Source organism: Nerophis lumbriciformis, linkage group LG04, assembly GCF_033978685.3.
Source record: "Nerophis lumbriciformis linkage group LG04, RoL_Nlum_v2.1, whole genome shotgun sequence".
NCBI lineage: Eukaryota > Metazoa > Chordata > Actinopteri > Syngnathiformes > Syngnathidae > Nerophis > Nerophis lumbriciformis.
The window spans coordinates 60,887,726-60,900,000 of record NC_084551.2 but is presented as its reverse complement, the minus strand read 5'-3'; the positions used below and the strand labels follow the sequence as shown (position 1 = coordinate 60,900,000).

The 12,275-nt window shown below is 36.7% G+C and overlaps 1 protein-coding gene across 2 annotated transcripts in view; it reads left to right on the top strand.

The window, feature by feature from the left end:
* The window catches only part of rhbdl2 (rhomboid, veinlet-like 2 (Drosophila)), a 25,798-nt gene extending 13,523 nt beyond the window's left edge, over positions 1-12,275 (top strand). For both annotated transcript variants that reach the window (XM_061958732.2, XM_061958731.2), the window contains exons 4-8: positions 2,293-2,405; positions 2,487-2,587; positions 6,477-6,537; positions 6,608-6,666; positions 11,783-12,275. In XM_061958732.2, the coding sequence (XP_061814716.2) occupies positions 2,293-2,405; positions 2,487-2,587; positions 6,477-6,537; positions 6,608-6,666; positions 11,783-11,965 (517 nt within the window). In that variant the 3' untranslated portion in view covers positions 11,966-12,275. The remainder of the gene's footprint in view (positions 1-2,292; positions 2,406-2,486; positions 2,588-6,476; positions 6,538-6,607; positions 6,667-11,782) is intronic.

Here is a 12,275-nt window from a genome sequence, read left to right as displayed (position 1 = left end):
TTTCCAGGCTTTCCAGGGCCAAATTAAATGAAGTGGCGGGCCACGTCTGGCCCCCGGGCCTTGAGTTTGACACCTGTGGTCTATACCGATAACATGTATTAACTGTACTTTTTTAATTATTTTTTTTATAAAGAGGGATATTAGTAGTTTAACGATATTAACACAATATTTAAACAATTTCCTTATTGAGCCAAACAAAATCAATAGTACACAATAACTAAACAAAAACTACTGTTGTAAAATGTAAAAAAAAAAAAAAAAAAAGGTAAGTTGCAATAATTTCCCCTCAAAATGTAGTGTATATTACAGTAAATGGAAAAACCGTACTGCTGTTTATATGGTAAAAAAAAAAAAAAAAGGCAGCTCAGTTGCCAGAATTTTACTGTAAAATTTACATTTGTTTTTTTACTGTACATAAAAAAAATGCAATTTTACAGTTTTAACATTTTGGCACCCTGAGGTGCCAGTTTTTTTGTTTGTTTTTACCGCAACTCAACAACTGTAGATTTTTTGGTGTATTACTGTAAATGCAAAAATGGCACCACCGTTTATTACAGTAAAAAAATACTGTTTTTTTTTATTTCATTTAGAGAAAAATGCTGTAAAAACCACAGTAAATGTCACAATTTTACCATGAAATGCATTTCTACTTTTACATTGCACAATTTGATGGATAACTTGCTTTGAAATCATTATTATTAGTATTTATTTATATTTAAAAAATGGTTTGAATGTTTGATCAGATATTTTTGCATAAATAGACACTATTTAAGTTAACATAATTTGCGATTACATGGACTAGTAGTCCATGTAATAGTTAATATTGTTAATAAATTAAAGGTGTTTAATGATAATACAAGTATGTTTAATACATATAGTTAATATTGTTAACAAGTTAAAGGTGTTTAAAGATAATACAAGCATGTTTAACACATATTGTTAATAAATTAAAGGTGTTTAATGATAATACAAGTATGTTTAATACATATAGTTAATATTGTTAACAAGTTAAAGGTGTTTAATGACAATACAAGCATGTTTAACACATATAGTTAATATTGTTAACAAGTTAAAGGTGTTTAAAGATAATACAAGCATGTTTAACATATAGATTCCTTTCTTTCATGAAGACAAGAATATAAGTTGGTGTATTACCTGATTCTGATGACTTGCATTGATTGGAATCAGACAGTGGTGATGATAACGTCCGCATTTTCGAATGGAGGAGAAAAAAAGTCCTCCTTTCTGTCCAATACCACATGAAAGTGGTTGGTTTTTGGCATCTTATTTGTCCAGTTTCCGTACTCCTTTGTATACACTTTGCAAGAAATACATTGTCGGCAAACTCCGTAGCTTGCTAGCTTGTGCACGCCAGCTTTCTGAGACTCTTATTTTGTTAGCGCAACTGTGCAGTCGGTCTTTGGAGTTTTGACGACAGGTACGGCGCCAGAGTCTGTTGAAATAAAGTGTTTCTCGCCTTCCTGTCGGTAATTTAAATGAGCTAAATATGTACATAAAGTGTTGTACTTATATTCCAACTCCGCGTTCTTCTTGGTCATCGCCGCTGCCGCCGTAACCCCCCGCCCCCCGAGCACACCACCACAAATAGATGCCTGTCCTGTGGGAAACACTGGACTTCATTTTTTTTTTTTCCCAAAAATAGAAAGAAAGAATACATTTAGTGATAAAAGTTACAGTACTTTACTGATACATGTTATTTCCAGGCTTTCCAGGGCCAAATTAAATGAAGTGGCGGGCCACATCTGGCCCCCGGGCCTTGAGTTTGACATCTGTGGTCTATACCGATAACATGTATTAACTGTACTTCAAAAAAAAAAAGAATTTATGAAGAGGGATATTAGTAGTTTAACGATATCAACACAATATTTAAACAATTTCCTTATTGAGCCAAAAACAAAATCAATAGTACACAATAACTAAACAAAAACTACTGTCTGCTACTCATTGAAATCCTTTGCCTGTTTTTTTTCCGCTCAAAGTTCTCCTGCATCCTTGTGATACTCAGTAATGGAGGCGATTATTATTATTAGCTGAGGGGAGCGGCTCCACACTGTGTATGGAGACATACGGTCTGGGAACTAAAAATAAGTACTTTATCAGCCAGAGGGGATCGGCAATAGCGATCACGTAATTGTGTTCATGAAAATGGTCCCATACTGATTGGTAGCCAATTGATCGGCACATCCCGGATAATAATACCAGGAAAATTAGACTTGTCCTAGTCACTTGTTGCTAGGCAGAATTCACATGACTAATTGAGTGTCTCTTCAGCGTGGAGCACATAGTGGGCAACCTGTTCATGCAGCTCCTGCTCGGCATCCCCTTAGAGATGGTCCACAAAGGGTTTGAAGTGGGCATGATCTACATGGCGGGGGTCTTGGCAGGTGAGGGACGCCTTTTTAGGTGTCTTGGCTTGTGGCACTAGAGCGGACTTTGTCACGCATCCACTCCCTCTGTCCCTGCAGGGTCGCTGGCCAGCTCCATCTTTGATCCACTCAGTGCCTTGGTGGGGGCTTCCGGAGGGGTCTACGCCCTCATGGGGGGCTACTTCATGAACGCAGTGGTGGTGAGTTTTTGCTCTTGTATGACAGTTACATAATATTTCCATTGTGATTGTGCTAAAAAAAAAAAAAAAAAGGAGTATCTAATGGGACTAAATAAATAAATATTTAAATAATTACTTAAATGTATTATTAATTATAATTGGAATTAAATACATAAATTGTGTCATTTATTTATTGCAAAAGTATGTTTAATTATTTCTTCAATTATGTCACGATTTAATCATTTTTTAAATTTCATGAATTGATCTTATCTGTCAAACTCGGCCATCAAAGTTGGGGGGCGGAGCTTACACAAATATCGTCCAATGATTGCTTTGGTCTGAAGCCTGGGGTCCGCCCACTGACTTTGACGTTTAATTTTATATGAAGTGGGAGACCGCGGTTTCTGCTCCGCCGCTCCCAGTCTGTGGAACGCTCTCCCTGACCACCTGAGGGCACCACAGACTGTGGATGTTTTTAAAAAAGGCTTAAAAACCCTTCTTTTTAAAAAAGCCTTTTTTTTAGATGTATGCATACTAGTTTTAGATGTTTGGCTGTAATAGTTTTTTATTTTTATTTATTTTTTATTATTATTTTTTTTAATACACTGTAGCACTTTGAGGTTGTTTACTCAATGTAAAAATGCTTTTTACAAATAAAATATATTATTATTATTATTATTATTATTATTATTATAAGTGCTGCCAAACATGATCATTAAATAAAAAATAAAAAAAATGAAACTATGAAATAATTAAATCACAAAATATTAAAATCAATTAAACGATTAAGTAATTAAATATTTAAATAGATTATTAAATAATTATATGTACTTTTACATCAAATTAATGAGCCATATAATAACACATTTAGGTATTTAATTCAAATTATTATTAATCACACGTTTAAGTTAATATTTCAAGGTGTATTTATTTAATGTTGGTCCATTTGAACCTCCTTAAAAAAACATTCTCCCTATGGTTAAAAAAAACACACAATTGGGAGTTTACAAGCTTATTCATGCCAGTCATTTGTGTCATTAATTTATTTATTGCAAAAGTTTGTTTAATTATTTCACGATTTAATCATTTTTTACATTTCGTGAACCTTCGTGAATTGATCTTACCTGTCAAACTCACCCATCAAAGTTGGGGGGCGGAGCTTACACAAATCTCATCCAATGATTGCTTTGGTCTGAAGCCTGGAGCCCGCCCTCTGACTTTGATGGTTTTAATTTTACATGAAGTGCTGCCAAACAGGTTCATTAAATAATTTAAAAAAATCATTAAACTATGAAATAATTAATTAAATTGCAAAATATTAAAATCTATTAATTAATTGAATATTCAAATAGATGATTAAATAATTATATGTACTTTTACATCAAATTAATGAGACATTTAATAACACATTTAGGTATTTAATTCCAATTATTATTAATCACACATTAAAGTTAATATTTCAAGATGTATTTATTTAATGTTGGTTTATTTGAACCTGCTTAAAAAAACATTTTCCCTATGGTTAAAAAAACACACAATTGTGAGTTTACAAGCTTATTTATGCCAGTCAATTGTGTCATTCATTTATTTATTTATTGCTAAAGTATGTTCAATTATTTGGCAATTTAATCATTTTTTAAATTTCATGAACCTTCGTGAATTAATCTTATCCGTCAAACTCACCCACAAAAATGGGGGGCGGACCTTACACAAATCCAAGTCCAATGATTGCTTTGGTCTGATGCCTGGAGCCCGCCCACTGACTTTGACGTTTAATTTTACACGAAGTGCTGCCAAACAGGTTCATTAAATAATAATTTAAAAAAAAAATGAAACTATGAAATAATTAATTAAATCACAAAATATTAAAATCAATTAAACGGTTAAGTAATTAAAGATTTAATTTTTTTTTTTTAATAATTGATGAGCCATTTAATACCACATTTAAGTATTTAATTCCAATTATTATTAATCACACATTTAAGTTAATATTTCAAGATGTATTTATTTAATGTTGGTCCATTTGAACCTCCTTAAAAATCCTAAACACATTTTCCCTATGGTTAAAAATAACACACAATTGGGAGTTAACAAGCTTATTCCTGCCAGTCAATTGTGTCATTCATTTATTTATTGCAAAAGTATGTTTCATTATTTCTTCAATTATTTCATTAATGGGGGACGGAGCTTACACAAATCTCATCCAATGATTGCTTTGGTCTGAAGCCTGGAGCCCGCCCACTGACTTTGACGTTTAATTAGGGCCCGCATGGCCCATTGTATAAGGACTCCCAAAGGGAGTCCTTATGCAATGGGACATAAGGACCTATTGAATTTGTAAGGTTTTATTATTATTATACCGGCCGCCTCTTTGAGCACTAATTTGACCCACTTAACATGCTTCAAAACTCACCATATTTGACCCACACATCAGGACCTGCGAATATTGTCTTTTAATGGAAAAAAACGAACCCCAAAACTCAAAATTGCGCTCTAGCGCCCCCTAGGAAAAAAAAAAACTAGACTGCCTGTAACTCCCACTAGGAAGGTCGGAAAGACATGAAACAAAAATCTCTATGTAGGTCCGACTTAGACCTAGATTTCATAATTGTACATCCTTGGGCAGAAATCAACAGGAAGTTGGCAATTTCCCCTTCAAGACAAAAAAGTACTAAAAACAGTCACTTTTGCCTCTTTGAGCTGTAATTTGACCCCCTTAACATGCTTCAAAACTCACCGAACTGAACACACACATCAGGACTGGCAAAAATTGCGATCTAATAAAAAAACCTAACCCCAAATCTCAAAATTGCGCTCTAGCGCAATTTTGAATAAAACGCTGAAAAAACTGCTCCTCGGAAGAAAAAAATGACAAAACTGCCTGTAACTCCCACTGGGAAGGTCGGAGAGACATGAAACAAAAACCTCTATGTAGGTCTCACTTAGACCTACATTTCATAGATTGACAACCCCCAGCAAAAATCAACAGGAAGTTTGCTATTCCCCCTTCAAAACAATTTTTTTGTAAAAACCGGTCACCTTCCTTCAAAAACTATCTCCTCTGAGTGCGTTTGTCGTTTCGGCTTCAAACTAACACAGGAGAGAGATTGAACCCTTGTGTATAAAAGTACAGAACAGCGTTTTTCTAACTGCTCCGGTTTTGATTTTATGACCCTTCAAAGAACCGCTGCGCTGCTGTTTTTTTAAGATGGCTGCTTAAAAGCAGGAAGCACCAGCGTGCCCACACAATGCAGACAAGGTAGGTACACTAGACAAAAGTATTGGGACACTTATGACTACCACCGGACAAAAGTATTGGGACACTTATGACTACCACCGGACAAAAGTATTGGGACACTTAGGACTACCACTGGAAAAAAGTATTGGGACACCTACACTGGACAAATGTATTGGGAAACTTAGGACTACAACTTGACAAAAGTATTGGGACACGTACTACTAAAACTGGACAAAAGTATTGGGACACTTAGGACTAGCACCTGCCAAATACGCGGGCCCGACCAACGCTGCTTGCAGCTTTCATTTGATATGAAGTGCTGCCAAACAGGTTCATTAAATAATAAAAAAAAAAAATGAAACTATGAAATAATTAATTAAATCACAAATATTAAAATCAATTAAACGGTTAAGTAATTAAATATTTAAAGATTAAATAATTGATGAGCCATTTAATACCGCATTTAAGTATTTAATTCCAATTATTATTAATTACACATTTAAGTTAATATTTCAAGATGTATTTATTTAATGTTGGTCCATTTGAACCTCCTTAAAAAAAATTCTGCCTAGCAACACATTTATGGTTAAAAAAGCACAATTGGGAGTTTACAAGCTTATTCCTGCCAGACGACAATATCACAAAGTTGTTTCCTGTCCTGACTCTTTATAGAATTTCCGGGAGATGATCCCCGTCCTCGGCGTGTTCCGTATCCTCCTCATCTTGCTCATCGGTAGGCGGACATCTTTTGATGTTTCACACGTTGTTTAGACGCACGCTGACACGCCTCCCATCGTTCTTAGTCGGCGTGGACTTTGGATTCGCTCTCTACAGAAGATTTGCGGGCGACGAGGGTATGAAGGTATGTGAATTATCTCAGTGTTTGCCAGGAAAATCCTGCCAGCAAGCTGGAATTTAGGATTCGTCAATTGGCTGGATGAAAGGATCCTGCTGGGACTTGATTCACCTTGCACACACACGTACTGTAGGTGTGTGTGTCTCTTCCAGTGTGTAGAATAGTTGCATATTTTGCATAGTACTCGAATCCCTGCCCTACTTAGTACACTCCTGTCCCCTCCCTCCTCCATCCATGCCCCCTGGCTCCTATTTACTTCCACCTGTAAACCCGTCCTGCCACGTTTTAGGCCATTTCATACACACAATGGCTTCAAATCCTCAAAAATAGACACATTACTACATTACGACGACGATTTAGCATTTTTGACAGATTGCTTCATATAAAGCTGACAAAAAACTGCAAAAAAAAATATAACTGAAAGTGTTGCAATAATACCTGCCAACTACTCCGGTTTTCCCGTAATTAGTACGGTTTTCATCAACCTATTCCGGGTTACGGTTGCAGTGATAAAAAATACGGTTTTTCATTAATTTAAAAAAAATTTTTTTTAAGTTTTATTCACGAAATTGCGTAACAACAATGACAATCGACACTGCTTCCCGTAACTTCCTATCGAGCCATTCCGAATGCCATGCGCGAGGCTATTTATAGCACCGCTGCCAAGCACGAGGCCATTGTTTCCAAACGAGCGAACGATCATGGAATCAGCCGGAGAAAAATCGCAAACGAGTCTTAAACCGAAAAGAAAACTGCAGTCATTCCGTGAAGAATATTCAAAAGCCTATCCGGGAATAATTATCCGTTCCACAAAGGGTGAAAACTACGCGAATTGCACCTTGTGCAGACAAGATTTTTCGATCGGACACGGAGGAATTAGCTGGGAAGTGCTGGGAAGCCTGATGACCAGGAAGATGATGATGACAGCTTCAGGAAGCCAATGTCATAGTATGACCCACTCAAAGGAGCAGCTCAAGAAAGCGAAGAGGTGCACCATGGACAATAACAAAGCTGTGTCACAATGATTGACTGTGATGTGACCATGGAAGATGTGATGTGCTGCATTTACAACTGTCTTGATTGCTAAAATTCATTTTCATTCATTCTTCTTCAATTCTTTTGAAAGGCTTACAGAAAACTGCAATTGAATTGTAGTTCCATGCTAATGATGCTATTGAATTACATTTTAATGAAGTAAACTTATCATAAAGTTACCATATAATTTTTGCAGTATGATCAATCTGATAGAATAAATTTGGATTTTAGCCACAAAAAGGTAATGACACCAATGTTATCTATTGGAATTGTTTAGTACTGTTATACTGTTAAAAGTGTTTATACTATTTATGCTTTCAAGTCCAAGTTGAAGAAATCTTGTTAAATGTTGACAGCATAACTACCAAAATACAGAAGTATGTCCTTCATATTTTTGCAGTGCTATTTCTGTTGAAAAGTTCAAATGATTACATTAGAGATGTGATGTGCCACTTTTCAAGTGTCTGATGGCTTAAATTAATTTTCATTAATTTTTCATATTTTGAATTCTTTTGAAAGGCTTACAAAAAAACTACATTTGAATTGTAATTCCATGCTATTGACAGGACTATTAATTTTAATGAAGTTAGCTTACCATGTTTACAGTATGATAATTGTGATAGAAATGTGAATTTTAGGCACAGAATATTTTTTACAATTGAACAAGGCAGTAGATTACACAAGCTTGGACAGAAAGTTAATAATGACACCAATTTTTTTTTTTATGGAATTGTTTAGTACTGTTTTACCATTTGTTTACTGTAAAAAGTGTTTATACTTTCAATTAACAAATTGAAGTCTTGTGAAAGGTTGACAGGATAACTGGCATTAACTGTCAAAATAATTTCAAACTATTGAAGTTAGCTTACAGAATAAACATGTCAATCAACCCATATGATTTTTGCTGTAATGTTTTTGTTTTGAAAAGTCACTGTGACTGATAGAAAAGTGATGGTTTTAGCAACATTTTAACCTGTCTGAATGCTAATAAACATTTGAACCCCCCACCAGGACTTTGTCCTGGACCTACTGGGGCCTGCGGCCCCTGGACCCTGGCTACTAGGTTTTTCTGATTTCAAAAGTTGGCAGGTATGCAATATGCATGCCAGGCCAGTAGGTGGCAGTGGCAGTTTGTAAAGAAACACTGACCTCATGCTTGTTGTCTTTTGAACGCGGTTTGGTTGCATTGACCGTAAATTCAACTGAATGAGGCAATTCCTGAAGGAATGGCGTGTGAATGCTCCAATGCTGAAGTTGAAGTGAAATGCTGACAGAATGTTGGAATGGTTTCAATGTTGAAGAGTTTGAATCTCCAGGAAAACCGGAATTTGGTTTGGAACTTGGGAAAGTGTTAGTTTGAATGTGCAGGATGAGTGGAATGTGTTGATATCACATAATATCTACGGCTTTTCACACACACACAAGTGAATGCAAGGCATACTTGGTCAACAGCCATACAGGTCACACTGAGGGTGGCCGTATAAACAACTTTAACACTGTTACAAATATGTGTGAACCCACACCAAACAAGAATGACAAACACATTTCGGGAGAACATCCGCACCGTAACACAACATAAACACAACAGAACAAATACCCAGAAACCCTTGCAGCACTAACTCTTCTGGGACGCTACAATATAACCCCTACCCCCAACCTCCTCATGCTCTCTCAGGGAGAGCATGTCCCAAATTCCAAGCTGCTGTTTTGAGGCATGTTAAAAAAAAATAATGCACTTTGTGACTTCAATAATAAATATGGCAGTGCCATGTTGGCATTTTTTTCCCATAACTTGAGTTGATTTATTTTGGAAAACCTTGTTACATTGTTTAATGCATCCAGCGGGGCATCACAACAAAATTAGGCATAATAATGTGTTCATTCCACCACTGTATATATCGGTATCGGTAATTAAGAGTTGGACAATATCGGATATCGGCAAAAAAGCCATTATCGGACATTTCTAATCTAAAGTGTTATTTTCATCTAAAAAAGGCTGTAGTTGCGCCAAGGTCATTTAGAAATGGGTCGATAATTGGATAAACTTGTAGGATCAAGACCTGTTTTTTTTTTTTTAATCAAAGGCTCAACAACAGCTCCTTTACAAAAAGAGCTGCTGTTGATGATGTCCCTAACAGTGTTTTTCAACCTTTTTTGAGCCAAGGCACATTTTTTTGCGTTGAAAAAATGCGGAGGCACACCACCAGCAGAAATCATTAAAAAACGAAACTCGGTTGACAGTAAAAAGTCGCAATTGTTGAATATGACTTTAAAGCATAACCAAGCATGCATCACTATAGCTCTTGTCTCAAAGTAGGTGTACTGTCACCACCTGTCACATCACACCCTGACTTATTTTGACTTTTTTGCTGTTTTTCTGTGTGTAGTGTTTTACTTCTTGTCTTGCGCTCCTATTTTAGTGGGTTTTTCTCTTTTTTTGGTATTTTCCTGTAGCAGTTTCATGTCTTCCTTTGAGCAATATTTCCTGCATCTACTTTGTTTTAGCAATCAAGAATATTTCAGTAGTTTTTGTCCTTCTTTGCGGGGACATTGTTGATTGTCATGTCATGTTCGGCTGGACGTCGTCTTTGCTCCACAGTAAGTCTTTGCTGTCGTCCAGCATTCTGTTTTTGTTTACTTTGCAGCCAGTTCAGTTTTAGTTTCATTCTGCATAGCCTTCCCTAAGCTTCAATGCCTTTTCTTAGGGGCACTCACCTTTTGTTTATTTTTGGTTTAAGCATTAGACACCTTTTTACCTGCACACTGCCTCCCGCTGTTTCCCACGTCTACAAAGCAATTATCTACCTGCTGCCACCTACTGATATGGAAGAGTATTACACGGTTACTCTGCCGAGCTCTAGACAGCACCGACACGCAACAACAACACATCATTTGCAGACTATAATTACTGGTTTGCAAAAAATATTTTTAACCCAAATAGGTGAAATTAAATCATCTCCCACGACCATACTTGCCAACCTTGAGACCTCTGATTTCGGGAGGTGGGGGGCGGGGCCGGGGCCGGGGGGCGTGGTTAAGAGGGGAGGAGTATATTTACAGCTAGAATTCACCAAGTCAAGTATTTCATATATATATATATAAGAAATACTTGACTTTCAGTGAATTCTAGCTATAAATATATATTTATTTTATTATATATATATATATATATATATATATATATATATATATATATATATATATGTATAGCGGTAGAAAATGGATGGATGGATGGATATATATATATAAAATAAATTCTTGAATTTCAGTGTTCATTTATTTACACATATACACACACATAATACTCATCTACTCATTGTTGAGTTAAGGGTTTAATTGTCCATCCTTGTTCTATTCTCTGTCACTATTTTTCTAACCATGCTGAACACCCTCTCTGATGATGCATTGCTGTGTGGCACGCACAAAAGTGCTGTCATCAAATGCACTAGATGGCAGTATTGTCCTGTTTAAGAGTGTCACAACATTGCTGTTTACGGCAGACAAACTGCTTTACGGTAGACAAAAATGTGACTGCTGTTGTTGTGAGGGAGGACGTTAATGAAACTGCCTAACAATAACCCCACATAAGAAACCAAGAACTCGCCCTCCATCATTCTACAGTTATGACGTGATTGGGCAGGTACGCTGTTTATATTGTGGGTTAGCGGACTCAGGTCCGCATGGACCTGAGTCCGCCTGAATTTCGGGAGATTTTCGGGAGAAAATTTGTCCCGGGAGGTTTTCGGGAGAGGCGCCAAATTTCGGGAGTCTCCCGGAAAATCCGGGAGGGTTGGCAAGTATGCCCACGGCACACCAGACTGTCTAGTGTGCCGTGGCACAGTGTTTGAAAAACACCGCTCTAACAGACAAGTCAATAGAGTCCCAGACTTCTTTAAAAAAGCAAGGGGGGACTGGGTCTGTAGAACAGGATAAGGGTTTTAGTTTGTCAACTCGTCATGACCATAAAGAGGTACGTGTTCCTCTCCACTTTCTCATGCACCCCAAATCATGACTAAAGTTAAAAGATGCTTGATGTAATTAATACCTGCTTGCTCTGCGCTAATCGCTGACGTGTCTCCTCATCAAGGTGTCATTCGTGGCTCACTTGGGAGGGATCGTGGCGGGCATGACCATCGGCTACGTCTTCTTCAGCGACTACAACAAGAAGCTGCTGAAAGACCCTCGTTTCTGGATTTGTATCGTAGGCTACTTGGTTTTTTTCCTCTTTGCTGTTCTTTTCAACATCTTCCTCTCGCCCGCCTCGTTGTAGTAGCAGCAGCGCACACACAAACTCACTTTTTTTTTTACAAAGAACTCTAAGACTCATTTTTACCCACTTTCACAACTTGTTTTTAATGAATGTACTGTAGTTGGAAACGCCCTCTGCTGGTGACAAGTAGTAATGCAGGGGATTTAAGAAAGTGTCAAAAGGTGCCTTTTTAAAAGTGAATGATTGAACATGTTTGACGACATTGTAAATAAGTATTTCCACCGCACAGCAGGTACATCTTTTTAAGAGTTCATCCCCGCCGTCTGTTTTCGTATTCATGTTTTCTTATATTAAAAAAGCAAGTATGTGA